Source organism: Salvelinus sp. IW2-2015, linkage group LG23 (assembly GCF_002910315.2).
Source record: "Salvelinus sp. IW2-2015 linkage group LG23, ASM291031v2, whole genome shotgun sequence".
NCBI classification, from domain to species: domain Eukaryota; kingdom Metazoa; phylum Chordata; class Actinopteri; order Salmoniformes; family Salmonidae; genus Salvelinus; species Salvelinus sp. IW2-2015.
The window spans coordinates 15,709,025-15,733,127 of record NC_036863.1 but is presented as its reverse complement, the minus strand read 5'-3'; the positions used below and the strand labels follow the sequence as shown (position 1 = coordinate 15,733,127).

Genomic DNA, 24,103 nt, shown 5'->3' with positions numbered 1-24,103 from the left:
GGTTGATGTTGGTTTTCTATTATGGTTATCATTGGTATTTAAAAGCAATAGTCTCTCTCTCCTGGGCACACCCCTTTTTTTCTACATGTTCCCCTTCTGAGTTTGGCCGGTGTAGGCCGCCATTGTAAATAAGACTTTTTTTCTTAACTGACTTGCCTAGTTAAATGACCGCTAATACTTGGAACTAAGAAAGCTGCTACTAGTCTATACTCTTTTGTTTACCATTTAAATCTAATTGCTTTGACTTTGATCATGGATGGAACATAGCCTATGAAATTACCTTTGTTTGGAAAATACATTGTTTGTTTTTATACTATTGAAGCTTTTGAGTCTCCTTTTTTGTTTGCTTTGTACGTGCATCTGTACGCGGCATCACATACAGTGCCTTCACAAAGTATCCATATTACTTTTAATCAATCTGTCTGGATATTTCAAGACATGACATATGGGAGTGTAGGGAGATACCCAATGGGCTGGACGATTATCTTCTCATCACTCATCCTGAAAAAATTTATATTAAAAACTTGGAAATCAATTGAACCGCCATCATTAAAACAGAAAAATCTAATTATTTTGTTATTAAAATAGCTTTGGAGACCGAGAAAAACGAATTGGTACAATTTAAGGCCATTTGGCAAACAATAATGCAGGCACTAGGGATGGAGGTGTGAGCATGCAGGTCTGGTAGAGGAGATGAGTTGTTTGCGTACGTCTGTTGTGTATGTTTGTATTTGGTGCGTAACTCACATTGTTGCGTTACAGCTTGAATTAAAAAAAAAAATCCCTCAACCTCTACACACGACACCCAATAATGACAAAGTGAAAACATGTTTTTAGACATTTTTGCAAACACATTTAAAATAAAATACAGAAATATCTATTCACACCCCTGAGTCAATACATGTTAGAATCACCTTTGGCAGCGATTACAGTTGTGAGTCTTTCTGGGTAAGTGTAACAGCTTTGCACACATGGATCAGCATTGGAAATTAACACCCACCACTCATGGGTAGATTTTGTCATCGGCGGGTAAGAATGTCTATTTCACCAGCCATGTTGGCAGGTGGACACAGAGCATTTGGGAACAGTTGTTTTTATTATATTCAGACCTGTTCCCCTTTTCCACATTTTGTTACGTTACAGCCTTATTTTCAAATGGATTAATACTTTTTTTTTTTTTACCTCAATCTACACACAATACCCCATAAAGACAAAACGAGAACAGGTTTAGAAATGTTGGCAAATGTATAAAAAATAAAAAACATAAGTACCTTATTTACATAAGTTTTCAGACCCTTTACCATGAGATTTGAAATTGAGCTCAGGTGCATCCTGTTTCCATTGATCATCATTGAGATGTTTCTACAAATTGAGTCCACCTGTGGTAAACCATGCAGTACAAGTGARTTGTCAAAGGCCAAAACAGCAATTATTCACTGTGCGTAACATGAAGCCTTCAAATAGGAATTCAAATGCCCTGAGAAAGGAAAAGAGTTCCCAAAATAAAGTACACTCAAAAAGCTGAATTGATGAGGATAGGTTGCTGAGGGTGGGAGGCCGCTTATCGTCTGCCGACCTGTCAAGACGAAAAACATCCTCTCATCATCCCACGGACACACCATGTCGCCACTCTGCTGGTTAGACATTATCACGAGCAAGTGGCTCACCGTCATTTTTCAGATGGAGCTATTCGAGCAGCAGGCTTCTGGATTATTGGGAGCAAATGTCTGGTCTCTGGTTTCATCCAGAAGTGTGTCACCTGCCGCAAGGTTAGAGGGAGGTCAGTTGAGCAAAAGATGGCTGACTAGTCTGCAGACAGACTCGCACCCGAGCCATCATTCACCAGCGTTGGACTTAATGTGTTTGGACCATGGAACGTCATAACTCGTCACACTAGTGGTAGTGCAGACCCCAAGCGCTGGGCGGTACTCTTCACATGTAAGTCTACTAGAGCAGTCCATATTGAGCTCATCGAATCCATGTCCACATCCAGCTTCATCAAGGTGTTTTTTCTCCATCCGTTGTCCAACAAAAGTGCTACGCTCTGATCAAGGTACAAACTTTATAGGTGCCTGCAGGGAACTGGGAATCGACACAAATGACTCAGAACTGAATAAATACCACACAGACAAGGGATGTACTTGGATATTTAATCCCCCACACTCGTCTCATATGGGTGGTTCTTGGGAGACACTCATTGGGGTTACCAGACGCATCCTAGATGGTATGCGGTTTCCCCTTCTGGATGCTTCCACATGAACAGTGGCGAACAATTTATTTAAAAAATATATATATCTGTACATATACATGAACACATAAACATATATATGTATATACATATATACAGTGGGGAGAACAAGTATTTGATACACTGCCGATTTTGMARGTTTTCCTACTTACAAAGCATGTAGAGGTCTGTAATTTTTATCATAGGTACACTTCAACTGTGAGAGACGGAATCTAAAACAAAAAAATCATACAATGTGATTTTCTGGATTTAAGTAATTAATTTGCATTTTATTGCATGACATAAGTATTTGATCACCTACCAACCAGTAAGAATTCCGGCTCTCACAGACCTGTTAGTTTTTCTTTAAGAAGCCCTCCTGTTCTCCACTCATTACCTGTATTAACTGCACCTGTTTGAAATCGTTACCTGTATAAAAGACACCTGTCCACAACCTCAAACAGACTCCAACCTCTCCACAATGGCCAAGACCAGAGAGCTGTGTAAGGACATCAGGGTAAAATTGTAGACCTGCACAAGGCTGGGATGGGCTACAGGACAATAGGCAAGCAGCTTGGTGAGAAGGCAACAACTGTTGGCGCAATTATTAGAAAATGGAAGAAGTTCAAGATGATGGTCAATCACCCTCGGTCTGGGGCTCCATGCAAGATCTCACCTCGTGGGCATCAATGATCATGAGGAAGGTGAGGGATCAGCCAGAACTACACGGCAGGACCTGGTCATGACCTGAAGAGAGCTGGGACCACAGTCTCAAAGAAAACCATTAGTAACACACCGCCGTCATGGATTAAAATCCTGCAGCACACGCAAGGTCCCCCTGCTCAAGCCAGCGCATGCCAGGCCCGTCTGAAGTTGCCAATGACCACCTGGATGATCCAGAGGAGGAATGGGAGAGGTCATGTGGTCTGTTGAGACAAAAATAGAGCTTTTTGGTCTAAACTCACTCGCCGTGTTTGGAAAGAAGAAGGATGAGTCAACCCCAAAATCACCATCCCAACCGTGAAGCATGGAGGTGGAAACACATCATTCTTTAGGGATGCTTTTCTGCAAAGGGGACAGGACGACTGCACCATATTGAGGGGAGGATGGATGGGGCCATGTATCGCGAGATCTTGGCCAAAAACCTCCTTCCCTCAGTAAGAGCATTGAAGATGGGTCGTGGCTGGTCTTCCAGCATGACAACGACCCGAAACACACAGCCAGGGCAACTAAGGAGTGGCTCCGTTAAGAAGCATCTCAAGGTCCTGGAGTGGCCTAGCCAGTCTCCAGACCTGAACCCAATAGAAAATCTTTGGAGGGAGCTGAAAGTCCGTATTGCCCAGCGACAGCCCCGAAACCTGAAGGATCTGGAGAAGGTCTGTATGGAGGAGTGGGCCAAAATCCCTGCTGCAGTGTGTGCAAACCTGGTCAAGAACTACAGGAAACGTATGATCTCTGTAATTGCAAACAAAGGTTTCTGTACCAAATATTAAGTTCTGCTTTTCTGATGTATCAAATACTTATGGTCATGCAATAAAATGCAAATTAATTACTTAAAAATCATACAATGTGATTTTCTGGATTTTTGTTTTAGATTCCGTCTCTCACAGGTGAAGTGTACCTATGATAAAAATTACAGACCTCTACATGCTTTGTAAGTAGGAAAACCTGCAAAATCGGCAGTGTATCAAATACTTGTTCTCCCCACTGTATATATATAGATAGAGATATATATAGATATCTATCTATATATCTATCTATATACATCTATGTACATACACACATATATATATAGATATATGTATGTAGATATATATCTAAATATATATATATATATCTATACACATACAGACACACACGCTCACACATATACATAGATACATATGTGTATATATAGATACATATATAAACATATATATCTATCTATACAACTACATATATATACAAACATACAGGCACACACACATAGACACGTGTATATATAGATACATATATATACACACACATCTATATACATATAAATATATACATACAAATACACACATATATATATGCATACACACACATATATATGCATAAACACACACACACACACACACACACACATATATACAGACACACACATATATAATATATTACATATACACACATATATACAGACACACACACATATACACAGACAGACACACACATATATACAGTGGGGCAAAAAAGTATTTAGTCAGCCACCAATTGTGCAAGTTCTCCCACTTAAAAAGATGAGAGAGGCCTGTAATTTTCATCATAGGTACACTTCAACTATGACAGACAAAATGAGAAAACAAAATCCAGAAAATCACATTGTAGGATTTTTTATGAATTTATTTGCAAATTATGGTGGAAAATAAGTATTTGGTCAATAACAAAAGTTTCTCAATACTTTGTTATATACCCTTTGTTGGAAATGACAGAGGTCAAACGTTTTCTGTATATCGGCCGATTCCGATATATATCGTGCATCCCTACAATTAAGATCTCTGCAATTTTTTTTTTTGAATGGTACATTTCTTCAGTTATCTTAGATTAATTCTGACAATTTTGAGGCAGTGCCCAACTGGCCAGGGCATCTCAAGTTGGACAAACAGTACTATTTGCAGCTTTTTTCTCATTTCTCAAGCGAATATTTTTTGAGGAAGTAAGTGAGCACACTTGTTCGGTTCGCCTAACCGAGTTCGGCTAGGCATCAGCCGAACCGAAGCATGCTGACCAGTGGTTGGAACTAAAATAACTTTTCAATCGTTTTGTTTTGAACAGAACCATTATGTTTTTTGTTCTGTTCCACTGTTCCGACCAGCAAGTTCTGAACCAGTTCAAATGGAAAAAAAAGTTACGGTTTATAATCGTTCCTTTCTATTCCTTTTTTAAACCTCAAATAATAACATATATATAAATATATTTTACATTTAGCTACTTCACCAACGGATAGAGTAGCTTGATATGGGGTGGGCAAGCTATGTACATGCATTGGACAGACAAGTGTAGAGAAGTGACTGAAAATGTTGTGGGTGAGGAGAGCGCTGGGCATCTTGTTGTTATGACATGCATTATCTGAATTGTATCCACAGAGGAGTGACTTCTATGAAGGAACTTTGAACTTCAGAGAGTTGGCTTAAATAACGTTGGACCAGAACTAGCCCTTGATCATGACTCAGTTCCATGCCACATACTGCCAGCTGGAGCTAGACCAGCGTTCGCTAGCTAGCGAACAAGCTTGTGTGTGCTGAGCGGCACCATAATTCAAATAAAAACACATCTTACCTTTTTTGTAGTTAATGTGAAACGTGAACAATTGTATCCTTAACTAGGATTGAAAAAGTTAATCCATTCTTATTAAAAATCGCTCCCCCTAATTGTATCATGCTTGTAATGTCAGTAGCTACAATAGACTAAGCTTCGGAGGGAGGGGAGGGGCAGGTAGCCTACACACACAGGCAAAAATGTCTCTATTTTGTCTGTTCTCTGAACCGGTTCCAACCCCTGATGCTAACGGCTTAACAATCAACAGCCACACACATACACAAGCCAGTGTGGCAGGGAGATAGCGGGGTCATCCTATGAAAAGGGCTGGTCTGATGAGAAAGGGAGCCAGCTGAGTATCCRAAAGCGGTGGAAGAGAGAGGGGATGAGTGTCACATTGGAAAGCATGCAGCCAGGCAGTGGCTGACATGCTGGATGACTGGGGAGCACATTGTGCATCACGTGTGKTTTTTTTATTTTATTTATCCGTTATTTTACCAGGTAAGTTGACTGAGAACACGTTCTCATTTGCAGCAACAACCTGGGGAATAGTTACAGGGGAGAGGAGGGGGATGAATGAGCCAATTGTAAACTGGGGATTATTAGGTGACCGTGATGGTTGAGGGCCAGATTGGGAATTTAGCCAGGACACCGGGTGTAATCACCGCCGTACTCGTTAACGATTAGGAGTGCCTATTGGGATTTTTAATTGACCTCTAAGATGTAGTCAGGACATGATCTCCGTTTAACGTCCCATCCGAAAGACGGCACCCTACACAGAGCAGTGTCCCCAATCACTGCCCTGGGGCATTGGGCTCTTTGTTTAGACCAGAGGAAAGAGTGCCTCCTACTGGCCCTCCAACACCACTTCCAGCAGCACCTGGTCTCCCATCCAGGGACTGACCAGGACCAACCCTGCTTAGCTTCAGAAGCAAGCCAGCAGTGGTATGCAGGGTGGTATGCTGCCTGTCAAAGGCAGGCAGAGGAGTGGGTGATGGGAGACACACCAGTCCAACATCTTAATGGTGCTTCCTCTCCTCTGCTCAGCAGCAGTAGAGTTGTGGATGTGCTTTACCATCTAGCTAGCAGCATGGCTCTGTTCAGAGAAAACAAGCCCTCCAAAAACAGCTTGCTTAAAACCTCTTTGGGCTAGGTGGGACGCTAGCCAACATCCGGTGAAATTGCAGAGCGCGAAATTCAAAATACAAAATTCGTAATATTAAACATTCATGAAAATACAAGTGTCTTACATCGTTTAAATTGTTAACTTCTTGTTAATCCAGCCGCCTGGTCACATTTCAAAAAGGCTTTACGGCGAAAGCACACCATGCGATTATCTGAGGATAGCRTCCCACGTAACAAAAGCATTACAAACATTTTCCAAACAAGCAGAGGCRTCACGAAAGTCAGAAATAGAGATAAAATAAATCACTTACCTTTGAAGGTCTTACTCTGTTTGCAATCACAAAGGTCCCAGCTACATAACAAGTGGTCCTTTTGTTCGATTAAGTCGTTCTTTATATCCCAAAGAAAGTCAGTTTAGTTGGCACGCTTGACTCTGTAATCCCTCGTTGAAAATGCACACAAATGAATCCCAAAAGTTACCAATAAACTTTGTCCAAACAAGTCAAACAACGTTTCTAATCAATCCTCAGGTACCCTAATATGTAAATAAACGATCAAATTTAAGACGGAGAATAGTATGTTCATTACCGGAGATAATTACCGCTCTCATCCACGCGCACCACAATACTACAGCCAAAATGGTAGCCACCTAGAAAAACTACAAATTTAAGCAAATYTTTCAAGAAATAAGCCTGAAACTCTTTCTAAGGACTGGTGACATCTACTGGAAGCCCTAGGAACTGCAATCTGGGAGGTATTCCTTTGATTTTCCCATAGACAGGCATTTTAAATGGTGTCACCTCAACAACAACAAAAATTCCCGGATGGATTCTCCTCGGGTTTTCGCCTGCTATATCAGTTCTGTTATACTCACAGACATTATTTTAACAGTTTCGGAAACTTTAGAGTGTTTTCTATCCAATACTAATTATATGCATATCCTAGCTTCTGGGCCTGAGTAACAGGCAGTTTACTTTGGGCACATCATTCATCCAAACTTCAGAATACTGCCCCCTAGCCTTAAGAAGTTTTAAAGGAAGATTAATAGGTGTGTGTGTGTGTGTGTGTGTGTGTGTGTGTGTGTGTGTGTGTGTGTGTGTGTGTGTGTGTGTGTGTGTGTGTGTGTGTGTGTGTGTGTGTGTGATGACTAGGGTTGGGCGATATGATATTTTGGCCATATCACGGTATTTTTCAAATTTGACGGCATTTTATATTTTGGAATAAAAATTCTCAATTTGCTTTATCAATAGTGCATGACCCTATGGTGGCAACACAAATTCTATGTGATTTCAATGTGTTTTTTCCCCCTCCATTCTGATTGTTTTATACTGTTCAATTCAACTTCAACCAAAACATTTTCTGCATTTCCATCAATTTCTGCATTTCCTGCACTCATTTGAGAATTTCCACACTGCCACAAAGGGCTGCACGATATTGGCAATTCTTTTGGCTTATTTTTAGCCAAATGTTGCAATTGCGATTTGACTTGTGATTTAGATCAAAACACCTGGTTGAACTGTTGGAATCATGGAAATATGTTTATTCTAACTCTATAGTTAGAATATAAATAATAGTAGGCACTTTGAATACAGTGTTGTTTGACATGAAAATGCCAGAGAGAAGTTTTTGTGACAGGGTAGGAACCAAAGTGATAGTCAGTGTTTCCTAGGGGACCCTATMATTTTTGGCCACATTAACATGTTTTTCATGTAGCCAACATATYCATGCTTTGCCTATTGATTTAGATGATGCTGTTGCACAAACAACATGCTGATTTAGGCCTACACCAGCACTTTTGTCAGGCTGTATTAGCTATCTACGTTTGCTCTGACTCAGTAATTTTTTTTAGCTAGCTAGCTAGCCAACTAATTAGCGATTAGCATTAGCAGCTAACACGACTTAGCTAAAACTTGCTAAGTAAAGAAACACAAACAAATTGTGTAATTATAGAACGATTGTGGATTTATATTAAGAAGCAAAGTGGAAACACTGTCATCAACATTGTTGCATGTGCTGCATTGACCATACAGACTGAACGCAAGTGTCTCGTGGTCAAGCAACAACAATTGCGCTCCTTGAGTGACAGGCAGGACTAGGTCTATGTGGAAAGCGGCATGGGGAGAGAGTGGAGAGGGATGACTCAAGTAGCAGTGTAAACTATAGAAATGGACGTTACACACGGAATATCACTTTTAATAAACCAAACATTCAAATACCGTTATAGAAGGTAAAGTAAAAACCCAAACCGGTCTGTGCATCAATACCTGTATATAGTAAAATACGGTATGCCGCCCAGCCCTAGTATGGCTCTATAATAGGCTCTGAAAAACTGTGCGCATGCCTTCCTACACTACCCCACAGTATGTGCGTATGCTACATTGACTGGGTTGGAATGTGTAGCTTATGCTATCCTATGCTTTTGAKTGGGAATTGGTCCAGCTGAAGCTGATCGATGATGTAGCTGAACGCTGATATATTAGCCAAACGAACAGAGGAGGTAATGCTGTAGCTTGCTAGCTCTGTCATTAAGGAAATATGAACAAGGGTTCCCAGCAGTGATGGTCCGTAATGGCTGCACTGCATACAGCATATCAGTGACTTTGGTAAGCCAGTCAGCCTGATGGCACAGTAAGGAAATTGATTATTGCGAACGCGCCCCCTTAACCTAACCGACATCACTCAGGCACGTCTGCCACTGCCTCCCTCTGCCTGTGCTCACACTGGTGTAATTTATCATTGAAGCATTTAAAGTGAGGAGCAGGGGGAGCCAGCCAAGCCACACACGAGGTAGCGCAGACGCACACATACAAACAAACTAGTGCAGGGCCCTCTCAGTTAGACACCCCRACACAACAAACACAACACACAGCCCTACACGTGTTCAACATTGTAATAAAACACAAACACCAAAAATCTTATAGTAGCTAACGAACATATTACACAGCTATTTGCATGCTGTAACTAACTGTACGGATACACACACACGCTTTTACTCTTACTGTACAAACAGAAACAGATACAGCTCCACCTGCTATAAAACTAGGGTGGGGTTTGAAATGCTTCCCCTGGCCAGACAGCTATGGGACAGACTAGAGTAGTAGAGGTGAGTGTGTGCTATGACGCTAGGTCTTACCTGTCAGAGATGTCATGGCTGGCTGCTGCCGTGGCTCCGAGCAGTCCTAGAGCTGCACTCCCCACTGCTGCCTCCATGATACTGGCTCACTGCAGGAGTAGCCTGCCAGAGAGGGAGGAGAATGTGGAGAGGTAGGTGAAGAGAGAGGGGAGGGAGAGAGAGATGGTGTGAAGAGGAAGGTAAAGGGGAAGATTGACAAGGGACAAAGATAAGAAGAGGATTGAAAGAGAAGCTGTTGTGTGTGTTTGTAGCTGGGGATTATATCCAGCAAGCTGCAGATGAAATGCATTTAACCCCCGCTATTCTGGAAGAGCAACTTCAACAAGTTACTATAGACAGCTATGGAGCAGGTTTTCTGTTAGGAAATTGTGGCACCAGACATTTTAAAAAGGCAGTATTTTAATTTACCTGACATTTGGACCCATAGGCATTGGGTGTGTAACCTGATTAGGGTGTCCACCCATGRTGCTCAGAATGATAACAATCACATTTAAAATATGGTCATTCATATTAACAGAACATGCAAGTCGAGGACGCAACGATGTCCGGTCCTTCTTACCAAATTTTGAAGATAGAATAACTGTCCACATGTACTTTTCCTCAGCCAACAAGACAAGTAATGAGCAGCAAAAGCACTAGCTTATGTCACTCTACTATCCCCCATTGTTTAAAAGTTTACCTATTCTATTGGTCAGCTTGTCGAGAAAGAAAAGCCAATTCCAAACAGACTCTCAGACAGTTTCCTTGCCGAGACAATAAGACAGTGGCAGAATAAATTCAACCACACCTTGTGCTGTGGACAATAAAAAGGCCACTTTAAGGTGAGTATATTTCGGTGTGTAATAAAGGCCTTTTGTGGGGAAAAACTCATTTTGATTGGCTGGGCCTGGCTGCCAAGTGGGTGAGCCTATGCCCTCCCAGGCCCACCCATGGCTGCACCTCTGCCAAGTCATGTGAAATACATAGATTAGGGCGTAATTAATTTTTTTATCAATAAAATATTTGAAATTGCATTTTGCGTTCATATTTCAGTTCAGTATATTTAATACGACTTGTAATTCCATCAATTACTAGGCTAAAAAGCATTATTTCTTCTCTAGGACAATTGGCCAGTGCAAATCTTATTTAAAAATCGGCTTTTCAATTATATTTTTTGACCAAAAGCCGGCTTTCACCGGCTAAGGAAAACCCTGATATGGAAATAAAAATGTAAACAATTATATTTTTATGAGAAAAAACCCATGTATTGAGTGAAACAATCCTAATGAACCTGAAAATGTTTTACTAAGGAACCGTAGTGAATTTCCTACAGATGTAATTAGTTATGTTTTCATGAATCGATATCAGTGCCTTGCATATCAGTTGATGCCTACAAAATAGAATACAGGCTGTTTCTTGCCAAATGCCTTTCAATTACACACACCCAGTGACAGAGGACTGTTGTGTTGCCTCTCCTTTTCTCTTTTCTCTTATTTTTATTAGTGTGCGAGCGAGAGAGAGAGTGAATGACTGAGAGTGTTGTCACATGCGAGAACACAAAGGGTGTCGACTTGACCGTGAAATGCTTGCTTACAAGCCCTCCCAACGATGCAGAGCAAAAAAATTATCAAGCGTAAAACAGTAACACAAGTAATAAAATACACAATAATGTAGCTGAACTCAGCAAAAAAAAAAATTCTCACTGTCAACTGCGTATAATTTTCAGAAAACTTAACATGTGTAAAAATGTATATGAACATAACAAGATTCAACAACTGAGCCATAAACTGAACAAGTTCCACAGACATGTGACTAACAGAAATTGAATAATGTGTCCCTGAACAAAGGGGGGGTCAACATCAAAAGTAACAGTCAATGTAGCTGGTGGCCACACCAGATACTAAGTACTGCAGTGCATCTCCTCATGGACTGCACCAGATTTGCCAGTTCTTGCTGTGAGATGTTACCCCACTCTTCCACCAGGGCACCTGCAAGTTCCGAACATTTCTGGGGGGAATGGCCCTGGCCCCCACCCTCCGATCCAACAGGTCCCCAATGTGCTCAATGGGATTGCGATCCGGGCTCTTCGCTGGCCATGGCAGAACACTGACATTCCTGTCTTGCAGGAAATCACGCACAGAACGAGCAGTATGGCTGGTAGCATTGTCATGCTGGAGGGTCATGTCAGGATGAGCCTGCAGGAAGGGTAGCACATGAGGGAAGAGGATGTCTTCCCTGTAACGCACAGCATTGAGATTGCCTGCAATGACAATAAGCTCAGTCCGATGATGCTGTGACACACCGTCCCAGACCATGACGGACCCTCCATCTCCAAATCGATCCCGCTCCAGAGTACAGACCTCGGTGTAACGCTCATTCCTTCGACGATAAACGCAAATCTGACTATCACCCCTGGTGAGACAAAACCACGACTCGTCAGTGAAGAGCACTTTTTGCCAGTCCTGTCTGGTCCAGCGACAGTGGGTTTGTGCCCATAGGCGATGTTGTTGCCGGTGATGTCTGGTGAGGACCTGCCTTACAACAGGCCTACAAGCCCTCAGTCCAGCCTCTCTCAGCCTATTCCGGACAGTCTGAGCACTGATGGAGGGATTGTACGTTCCTGGTGTAACTCGAGCAGTTGTTGTTGCCATCCTGTAACTATCCTGCAGGTGTGTTCAGATGTATCGATCCTGTGCAGGTGTTGTTACACGTGGTCTGCCACTGTGAGGACGATCAGCTGTCCGTCCTGTCTCCATGTAGCGCTGTCTTAGGCGTCTCACAGTACGGACATTGCAGTTTATTGCCCTGGCCACATCTGCAGTCCTCATGCCTCCTTGCAGCATGCCTAAGGCACGTTCACGCAGATAAGCAGGGACCCTGGGCATCTTCATTTCGGTGTTTTTCAGAGTCAGTAGAAAGGCCTCTTTAGTGTCCTAAGTTTTCATAACTGTGACCTTAATTGCCTACCGTCTGAGGAAAAGGGATGCTTCTTTATTTGCTGAGTTTATATACAGGGAGTACCAGAACCATATTAATTTGCAGGGGTACGAGTTATTTGAGGTAGATATATACATGAAGGCAGGGTAAAGTGACTAGGCATCAGGATAGATAATGGTAAGACTAAAATAAAGAACAGAGTCACAGCAGAATATGATGTGTAAAAGTGTGCGTGGGTGTATATGTGTTTGTGTTGTGTCGGTATGCGTGCATATGTAGTGTATGTGAATGTGTGTGGGTTGTGTGCGCGCGAGTGTGTAAATAGTGTGTATAGTCTGAGTGTCCGTTAAGTCCGTGCAAGATAGGGTCAGTGCAGATAGTCCGGGTAGCCATTTAATTAACTATTTAGCTTTCTCATGGCTATTTAGCAGTGTTATGGCTTGGGTGTAGAAGCTGTCTCGGAGCCTGTTGGTACGAGAGCTAGTGCTCCGATACCATTTGCCGGAAGGTAGTAGAGTTAATAGTCCGTTTATGGCAGGGGTTCCCAAACGTTTTTGGCCCGCAACCCCATTTTGATATCATCTGACAAAGGTAATGTAATCAATAGCCAATGTTTACTTTTTAAATTTGGGCTATGACAGTCTATTACAAATCAGTGTGACAGTACTTTTGACAGAAGGAATTATGGTTTGAAGTGACAAATGCCTCTGAAAGGTATTGGGAAGTTGGAAAGCAGTAGCGGAACGTGGGTAAAATCACTGAGGAAACCAGAAAAAAAGGCCATATTACAACCTTTGTTGTGATAATTGCGTTGTTTGCTCTATAACCTGTTAGTTCATATGCYTTGCCAATGCCTTGCCCGAGACAATAAGAAAACACAATGGCAGAAAAAATTCAACCACACCTTCGTTTCATCCCAAAACCGGAGAGCAACATCTGTCCGGTGAAGTCAGCAAAGCATATGGCATGTAACAAACAGTTACATGACCTACAGCATGGTCAAGCAAGTTAATATTGACGAAATTTTCAGACTACTAACCAACTATTGATTTAGAACCACGGAGTTACCGCAAGTCGCAAAGAAAACAGGAGCTACCTCAACTACTCCAGACCCCTTGACTTTTTCCACATTTGTTACATTACAGCCTTATTCTAAAATTGATTAAATTACATTTTCCCTCATAAATCTACACACAATACCCATAATGACAAAGTAAAAACAGTTTTATAAATATCAGCTACAGCGCCTTCGGAAAGTATTCAGACCCGTTGACTTTTTCCACATTTTGTGACATTAGCCTTATTCTAAAATGGAATAAATAAAAAATCCTCAATCTACACACAATACCCCATAATGACAAAGCGAAAAAAGGTTTTTAGAAATGTTTGCTAATTTATAAAACATGTTTCCATTTCTACAGATTGATTGAGTCCACCTGTGGTAAAGTCAATTGACTGGATATGATTTGGAAAGGGACACACCTGTCTATAAGGTCTCACAGTTGACAGTGCATGTCAGAGCAAAAACCAAGCCATGAGGTTGAAGGAATTGTCCGTAGATCTCCGAGACAGGATTGTGTCGAGGCACAGATCTGGGGAAGGGTACAAAAATAGTTTTGCAGCATTGAAGGTCCCGAAGAACACAGCGACCTCCATAATTCTAAAATTGAACAAGTTTGGAACCACCAAGATTCTTCTTAGAGCTGGCAGCCCAGCCAAACTCGAGCAAATAGGGGAGAAGGGGCTTGGTCAGGGAGGTGACCAAGAACCCGATGGTCACTCTGACAAAGCTCCAGAGTTCCTCTGTGGTGATGGGAGAACCTTACAGAAGGACAACAATCTCTGCAGCACTCAGCCAATCAGGCCTTTATGGTAGAGTGGCCAGATGGAAGCCACTTCTCAGTAAAAGGCACATGACATCCCACTTGGAGTTTGCCAAAAGGCACCTAAAGGACTCTCAGACCATGAGAAACAAGATTCTCTAGTCTGATGAAACCAAGATTGAACTCTTTGGCCTGAATGCAAAGCGTCATGTCTGGAGGAAACCTGACACCATCCCTACGGTTGAAGCATGGTGGTTGCAGCATCATGCTGTGGGGATAGTTTTCAGCGGCATGGACTGGGAGACTAGTCAGGATCGAGGGAAAAACGAACAAAGCAAAGTACAGAGAAATAAATCCTTGTGAAAACATGCTCCACCTTCCAACAGGACAGCGACCCTAAGCACATAGCCAAGACAACGCAGGAGTGGCTTTGGGAGAAATCTCAATGTCCTTGAGGGGCCCAGCCAGAGCCCAGACTTGAACCAGATCGAACATCTCTGGAGAAACCTGAAAATAGATGTGCAGCGACGCTCCCCATCCAACCTGACAGTTCTTGAGAGGATCTGCTGAGAAGAATGGGAGAAACTCCCATAATACAGGTGTGCCAAGCTTGTAGATTCATACCCAAGAAGACTCAAGGCTGTAATCGCTGCCAAAGGTGCTTCAACAAAAAGTACTGAGTAAAGGGTCAGAATACTTATGTAAATGTGATTTCAATTTTCATTAGTAATACATTTGCAAAACCTTTGTCATTATTGGATATTGTGTGTAGATTGATGAGCAGGGAAAAAAGTATTGAATCCATTTTAGAATAAGGCTGTAGCGTAACAAAATGTGGAAAAAGTAAAGGGGTCTGATAACGTTCTGAATGCACTGTATACATAATCAAAATCACCTATGCTTAGTCTAATACAGTGACAACTAAAAGATACCAAACATAATTTAGTCCAATCAAAATAAGCTAAATATGTGGCTTTCCTTGGGTCTGATGTATGGGTGTGTGTGTGTGTTCGTGCAAGTAGAAAAAAACATGTTGGCTCACCCTAGTTGTAAAAAAACGCCAATGCCATCCTCTCTTTCATGTTGACGAAAGGGTCTATAACTGTCATACAGTAAACGCTTTTAGTTTTTGTTGTCCTAGGCTACCTGGCTAAATTGCTTGCTCGCTAGCCTAACTTCCTTTCATGGGCAACGATGAGCCAGCTAGTTAACATTAGCCCACTACATATTGAACTTCCATCCTCTCAGGCCAGGGGCACAATGTATGAAGTTATGGTTGGATCAGAATCCCTGTTATAATCATTGGCCAGTACAGAGAACGAAGAAAAATGACAAGTTTAAATCCCTATCTCAATCCATGGCTAATTTAGGAAAGGGACAATTTTAGCTAGCTAGCCACCGGAGGACGACACAACAAGATTCAACAATTCACGTTGTTTCTGTCAATTACGTTTTGCTTTTGATGTAATTGGTTTGAAGCCAAATCCAAACTGGTTTCCCTTGACACTTTGTCTTGGTGAGCCAGGACCATTCACAGTTGTGCTCACTCAGTTTAGATCAACAGTGATTGACTATTATTTATACATATTTTTTTTWAATCATGGGATGCCAAACGCTCGCTGGCTTTCCTTGCATTCAACAAGACAGACAGCTTCAGATAGATGGGCTACACATACAGAGACAGAGGGGGCGCTGTTTCGCTYGCTCGGATGTGTTCTCCAGTGAGATATATTCAGCCTCTTGCGACTTGAAGGAAAATTATGAAACACAGACGACAAATAAATTATTCTACATGTTTTTTGGGGGGGAACCTTGCTTCCCTTGGCATCCATTAATACATACCACTGTTCAGATCATCATCAGGCAATCATTTTGAATGATATTCTGTGTAGAAAATAACATTGTGTAGAAAGGTCGCCAATTTGAATCCTGGAGCCGACTAGGTAAAACATATGTGCCCTTGTGCAAAGCACCTAACCCTAATTGCTCCTTTAAGTCGCTCTGGATAAGAGCATCTGCAAATTACTCAAATGTATAGTATGTATGTGTGTGTGTGTGTGTGTTGGTGTGTATGTGAGATAGAGAGACCAAAACTGAGAATGTATATGTGTGTCACTGTGATAGAGAGAATGCATTTGTCACATAGAAAATTTGTATTGTCAAAAGGATTGTGTGTGTAAGAATGGATGTGATGTGCATGACAGAAAATGTGTCCGTGTGTGTGTGCGCCAGTGAGGCAGGCAGGCAGCGAGGGGCCAAGCGGACCGGGCATCACACGAATACCTGATGCAGCAGAATCCCCATAAAACGTCCGACCTTGCCAGAGGACAGTGCATCTGCTCCTCCGACATCACCCCATGCCATGCCAGGGACACAGAATCTCAATACACACTGGATGTCTGGATTAACACCACTGGAAGTACAGAGGGTGAGGGGAGGTGTCCATCGAAGAATGGGACGATCAAAGAAATTAAAATCTCTGCAGATGACTTTGGGAGTACATTGCATTTTGGATCATTAAATATGCAGTGGCCACGCGAAGGCACACATGTTACTCTTTAGGAAAATCAAAATCAATACTTGGATAATACCCTCAGTTGAAAGAACGTAACACAGTATATTCATAGGGATTGAGAAAGAACTGTGTCAGATGATATTTAGTTGACATCCCTGGTAATACAGTAGGCATATATATATATATATATATATATTCATAGGGAAAGAAGTGTTAGAAAACGTAGAAACCATCTGATTCGCAATTACCTCTGTCTCAAGTAAGAACCAACTTTATCTCTGATGTTGTCATCTTTAGTTGACGTCCCTGCTAACACAGTAGGCCTTTGCAGAGCAATAGTAAAGGCATCTTTTTGTAAGCACCAACTCCGGCATGGCTCATTGGTCAAAACCTATGGGTAAAGGAATGTTTTTTTTTGGAGGGTTATTGGATAAACTCTGATCAGCTCACGTCACTTTTTGTGAATTCTGAAGTCTCTATATGTAATCAAAACAAGCACAGACTTCAGAATTCATAAAGGTCATGTTAACTGACTGATATCTCATTGAACAAAACGTATAAGATCTCCTAAGCTTGTTTTAACCACAGACCTTATTTTTGGCGTTTATCCCAAAACTCCATTCTTTCCACATTAATTTCCCCCATAGGAATGGCTGAGCGAACCAGAGGTAACTAATTACCATTCTTTTAGGACTACAAACTGGCGAGCTCTATACCCATAGAGAGAAGTGTTTTGAAGCGCAGAAACTTCTGGTTTGTAATGACCACCAGTCACTGTCTCAAGTAAGAACGACTTTCTCTGAGATTGTCATCTTCAGTAGATGTCCCTGGCATTTAATTGTGTCCGATRAGCCAATTCTCCCCTCCACTCCACTCTTGCCCTCTATCCAGCCGGCAATTAGTCAGACCTGACATTTGCATTACGATACCCGCCGTTTACCATTTAATGAGAAGGCAATCACGCTACGGTTGGGCTAATTGAGTGACTCAAAACTGATCCATACAACCTTTTGTACATTTCCGGCCTACTCACCGCCTCTTGTGCTTTTCAGAGAGCTTACGATTGTGTTTGCGATCTTTTGAACAGTATGTGGGAAAATGTTGTGCGGTTTGCGCTAATCAGACCATCATTCAGTGGAATGAATATAGAAGGTGGGAGGCACGGCTAAAGTGCCACGAAGAGAAAATAGTTGTAGTTTCTGAAGCTACTCAAAGATGGCTATTCAAACATTTTAATATTTCAACACACGGAGAGGGAGATAACTCACCAATTAGACAGTATATGGAAATAAATGGCTGTAGCGTAGGGCTTACAGTGTTTGATAGGCAATGCAAAGACATGACGCCATCAGATCGACAGACTAAGAATGAATATCCTGCGATTTCTGAATGTCTCACAAGAAAGAGGGTTGACACCCACCATCTCAGATTTTTCWGAAATTGTTTTGGTTGTTAGAAACAGATAACAKTAGCATTCCTGCGACATTTTATTGAAATATAATTTGATCTCTGAGAAATTAAGCTAATTGATTGCACCCAAATTGGCCATTTTAATTTATTTGATTAATATAATTAATGAATATAGTACCTAATATCAGTTTTCTAACAATGAATTAGACCTGAGGAATCCAAAGAGATGGTCAAAAGCCACCATCGGACCCTCCACGCCAACCCACTCCAACAACTGGTACACTGGATGATTTCTCTGTTTGACAAGTAATATGGAGCTGCGGCTGAGTATTGTTTCTTCATCCTATAAATGTATTCCCAGTGAATTATGTGTTGTCTTTTCCCCTGTTCAGAGAATTTAGTTAGATTTATGTCCCATCTTACAACCTGATGTTACCGTGTTCTGACCACTAGATAGTGCTGTTCCTGCTATTCATTTTTTAAAGAATACCCCCCCTCATTGCTAAAGGGATAGTTCACCCAAATTACACAATTATGTATTGTTTCCTTACCCTGTAAGCAGTATATGGACAAGGTATGACAGCAGCCCATGCTTAGGTTTTATTTAACTGGCCACCGTTTCAAATGCATTTTTTTTATAGCATTTGTGGCATCACTCCAATGCTAGTCAATGGTACATATATTAGCTTTTTTGTGCTTCATATCCCCCCCAAAATCACCTAATTCACTGAGAGTTAGGGATGCACGATATATCGGTGAGCATWTTGGAATCGGTCGATATTAGCTAAAATTGCCAACATCGGCCCAATGTCTAGTTTAACGCCGAAGGTGCAAAACCGATGTCAAAGCTGACGTGCATACCTATATAACGTAAGTAGATGACGTAATGACGCCACAAAAAAATACAGCGCTACACAGAAAAACACTAAGCACACACTTCCAACAACTAAACAAGTTCAAGTCGAGCAGTCATTTGAAAGAGTAAGAACTTTTCAGGGAGACAACATCCATTAATGCCAAGATAATGGATTTCATTGCCCTTGACAATCAACCGTCCTCTGTCTTGGATGATGTTGGCTTTCGCCGAATGGTCGAGCCCCAGTACACAGTATGTTTTAGATGTTGCCCTACCGGAGTTACACAGTATTGTTGAATCGCACATCCATGAGCTACATGCTATGGGCGTCACTGCTATTAGCTTCACGACTGACATTTGGACCAGTGATGTGAGCCCCATGAGCAGGCCGAGTCTGACAGCACAGTGGGTCGACGAGGATTTCGTACCGACGAAAGCCGTTTTGCATGCTCAAGAACGTGCTGGTTCTCATACCACTGCTGCAATTTCAATGGCATTTGAGACCATGTTTGAAACGTGGAAAAACTCCTAACGCCATTCAAACAACTGACTTGACAAATCAGCTAATCAACTGCGTCTGCAGCAGACGTGATACCCTCTGTCATGGAATTGAAACACCTGCTCAACAAAACTGCAGACACAGACCGTGGGGTTAAAACTTACAAAAGTACTCGAGGCTCTGAACAAGCGATTCGGTGGCATTCTCTCTGAGCCTCTTTACTCTTTACTGTGTCGCCACCATGCTATGTACAAGGACCGCTACTTCGAAGCAGACAAGAAACAGGGTTTACGTGAAAATGTTACATAGACAGCTGGACAAGATGGAAACGGACACAGTGACAGTGCGCACCGAGGAAGAGAGGCCACGGACAGACAGAGCTGAAACTTCACTGCTTGACATGTATGATGAAATCCTGGTTAAGAATGAAATGACTGAACAAATGAACAATGAAACAGCACAGCAAGAAAAATAAATAGGTTTTGATTGTTTTACTGGTAATGGGGACATACGTAAATGCCAACAAAATCACTTTTTGGGCAGTGTGAGTTTCAACTATTTAACTGTACTAGAATGCTTAAAAGGCCACTAAAATGTGAAATATCGGTTATCTGTATTGGGTTTTTTTTGGCAAGGAAAATCTTGGATATCAGAATCTGCCAAAAATGTCATATATGTGCATCCCTACCTATAATTAATTGCAATATGAATTAATAGATTTCCTTCAAAATAAAATAAAAAATATCATTAAGGATGGTAAAAAGCAGCTTTTCTCTGTGCTCCTGCCAGGCCTGTTAGCCAATGAGACGTACATGCACTTGGATATTCAAATTAGCTACCAACTCCACGTCAGGAAGGGTTGCACATACTGGCTAACAGGCTTGCTTTGTTTTACCCATGCGGCAGCATATTTCGGGATTTTGGCAATGAGGCCCTGTATCTACTTCCCCAGAGTAAGATGAACTTGTGGATACAAATTTTATGTCTTTGTGTCCAGTATGAAAGAAGTTAGAGTTAATTTTGCAAGCCAATGCTAACTAGCGCTATCACAATGACTGGCAGTCTATGGGTGTCTGCTAGCATGCTATCAGATGTCCCTGGGCAAGAAAAAGGTTCCCACTCTAATTTATGCATTGGCCACAACTATACTTAAAGGACGAGTCAACAACATTTGTGTACACGCAAAAAATAAATGAGCTTTTCACTGGACAATAACTTTAAGCCTTTGCAGCTCAAGTGGAAGGATTTGACGGACTGGGTGAACACCAGAAGAGCTAATATACTGTAAGAACCACTAAACTAGCATAGCCACCAGAAAAATCTATAACACTCAAGCACAGGATTGCCTTTAAGGACTCCAGAAGTGGGGATATGGCATGGCGCATCAATCAACATTGTTTTTAAACTAAATGTCCTCTGATTTCTGTCATCTTCAAATCCAATGTTATTGGTTGCGTACACATATTTTGCAGGTGCAGCAAAATGCTTATGTTTCTAGCTTGAACAGTGCAGCAATACCTAACAATACACACAAACCATTTTTTGTCTATTGGGTGGAAAATTATGTATTTGAGAAGCGTGCCTTTGATTAAACTTGAATGAGTGCACCTGGTTGTTTTGGGCATTTCTATTCGTGACAACCTACAAAATCTGTGAATTGCTACACTTCACTGTATTSCACCAGTACAGAGACAGCATTTTGAATATTGGGTGTGTTGTGTACACCTATAAAAGGGTGTGTATGTGTTTGGAATCTGATCCAACTATCGATAAAGTTGACTGTGTTTCCAGACATGGCTGACCCATACTAAATGTGAACAAGCTGGGTGGCGGTCTCCATGAGATGAGGGGCTTGGTCCCGTCCCTACAGAGCATGACCTTATCTGAGGTATCGACTGGCCAGCAGATATCAGACCAAGTACATGTTACATACAGCCATACTGAGTATGTTTACAAGCACACTAATAATTTCATATTAAACTGATTATGGCAGTAGGCTGAGTATGGCATTAGTCATGTAAACACCTTACTCCGATTATGTTAAATCGGCGTACGGTCATAATCGAAGAAAGAATCCAGCTTGATTAAAACACCTCGTGACAACCTGTATTGATTGTCACGATTGCCATATTCTGACCAATCTTTTGAATTATTAGCACATAAACCCATTAATCAGAGTTACAGCGGTGTATTTGATCTGCACATGTGCTAGGGCGAGCTTCCTTCTTTTGCATGAGTGAAGTGAGTTCAGAAGGTGGAGACAGCACAGGTGCATCAAAGCTGTGACTGACAGACTGAAAAACAGCTTCTATCTCCAGGCCATCAGACTGTTAAATAGTGACCACTAGCCAGCCTCCGCCCAGTACCCTGCCCTGAACTTGAGTCACTGTTACTAGTCGGCTACCACCCGGTACTCTACCCTGCTTCTTAGAGACTGCTGCCCTATGTACACAGTCATTAAACACGGGTAGGCTGTGGCGGTCACAAAAGTTCGTCAGCCGGTGATTCTCAAGAAAATAACTGTCGGTCTCACTGTAATTGACAATTAACAATAAACACATTTAACATCTCCTGGATTACACACAGACTTATTTTTAAATGGCTTGTAGGCTAATAACTTCATGTAATACAGCCTAAACCTTCACAATAAATCCATTATTTATTTTAGACAGGTCTAAAGAAGCATGATAAGAAGAAAATGTAGTATATTTCAGAAAAAAAGAATAGCATACTCTGAGTTGTCCTTATGTTAGGTCCTGATGAGACTATGCCAAATAGCTGTGGGCTACACTAGTTCATTTAGCAGACAAGATTTGCTTAGAATTCCGTGGCATTATTTTATAGTGTGAAGAATACAAATGAACAAAGCTAAATAAAATAAATATTTTCTCCAAACGATTTGAGGGAGTGTGCACATGGGGCTATTCTGTGTTGAAATCTAGGTTCTTCCTAGGTTTTGGCCTTTCTAGGGAGTTTTTCCTAGCCACCGTGCTTCTACACCTGCATTGCTTGCTGTTTGGGGTTTTAGGCTGGGTTTCTGTACAGCACTTCGAGATATTAGCTGATGTACGAAGGGCTATATAAAAGAAACTTGATTTGATTTGAGCGGTTAACAAAGAAATACAGTGGGGCAAAAAAGTATTTAGTCAGCCACCAATTGTGCAAGTTCTCCCACTTAAAAAATGAGGAGGCTGTAATTTTTCATCATAGGTAACTTCAACTATGACAGACAAAATGCGGGGAAAAATCCAGACAATCACATTGTAGGATTTTTATGAATTTATTTGCAAATTATGGTGGAAAATAAGTATTTGGTCACCTACAAACAAGCAAGATTCTGGCTCTCACAGACCTGTAACTTCTTCTTTAAGAGGCTCCTCTTTCCTCCACTCGTTACCTGTATTAATGGCACCTGTTTTGAACTTGTTATCAGTATAAAAGACACCTGTCCACAACCTCAAACAGTCACACTCCACTATGGCCAAGACCAAAAGAGCTGTCAAAGGACACCAAGAAACAAATTGTAGACCTGCACCAGGCTGGGAAGACTGAATCTGCAATAGGTAAGCAGCTTGGTTTGAAGAAATCAACTGTGGGAGCAATTATTAGGAAATGGAAGACATACAAGACCACTGATAATCTCCCTCGATCTGGGGCTCCACGCAAGATCTCACCCGTGGGGTCAAAATTTTCACAAGAACGGTGAGCAAAAACCCCAGAACCACACGGGGGACTAGTGAATGACCTGCAGAGAGCTGGGACCAAAGTAACAAAGCCTACATCAGTAACACACTACGCCGCCAGGGACTCAAATCCTGCAGTGCCAGACGTGCCCCCTGCTTAAGCCAGTACATGTCCAGGCCCGTCTGAAGTTTGCTAGAGGAATTTGGATGATCCAGAAGAAGATTGGGAGAATGTCATATGGTCAGATGAAACCAAAATAAACTTTTTTGGTAAAAACTCAACTCGTCGTGTTTGGAGGACAAAGAATGCTGAGTTGCATCCAAAGAACACATACCTACTGTGAGCATGGGGGTGGGAACATCATGCTTTGGGGCTGTTTTTCTGCAAAGGGACCAGGACGACTGATCCGTGTAAAGGAAAGAATGAATGGGCCATGTATCGTGAGATTTTGAGTGAAACCTCCTTCCATCAGCAAGGGCATTGAAGATGAAACGTGGCTGGGTCTTTCAGCATGACAGATCCCAAACACACCGCCCGGGCAACGAAGGAGTGGCTTCGTAAGAAGCATTTCAAGGTCCTGGAGTGGCCTAACCAGTCTCCAGATCTCAACCCCAAGAAAATCTTTGGAGGGAGTTGAAA

The 24,103-nt window shown here is 41.8% G+C and overlaps 1 protein-coding gene across 1 annotated transcript in view; it reads right to left on the bottom strand.

Annotated features, from left to right (window-relative positions):
• Positions 1–24,103, bottom strand: part of LOC111950261 (rho GTPase-activating protein 32-like) — a 239,412-nt gene that overhangs the window by 122,497 nt on the left and 92,812 nt on the right. The window contains exon 2 of the mRNA XM_023967694.1: positions 9,762–9,863. Coding sequence (XP_023823462.1) covers positions 9,762–9,838 — 77 coding nt within the window. The 5' untranslated portion in view covers positions 9,839–9,863. The remainder of the gene's footprint in view (positions 1–9,761; positions 9,864–24,103) is intronic.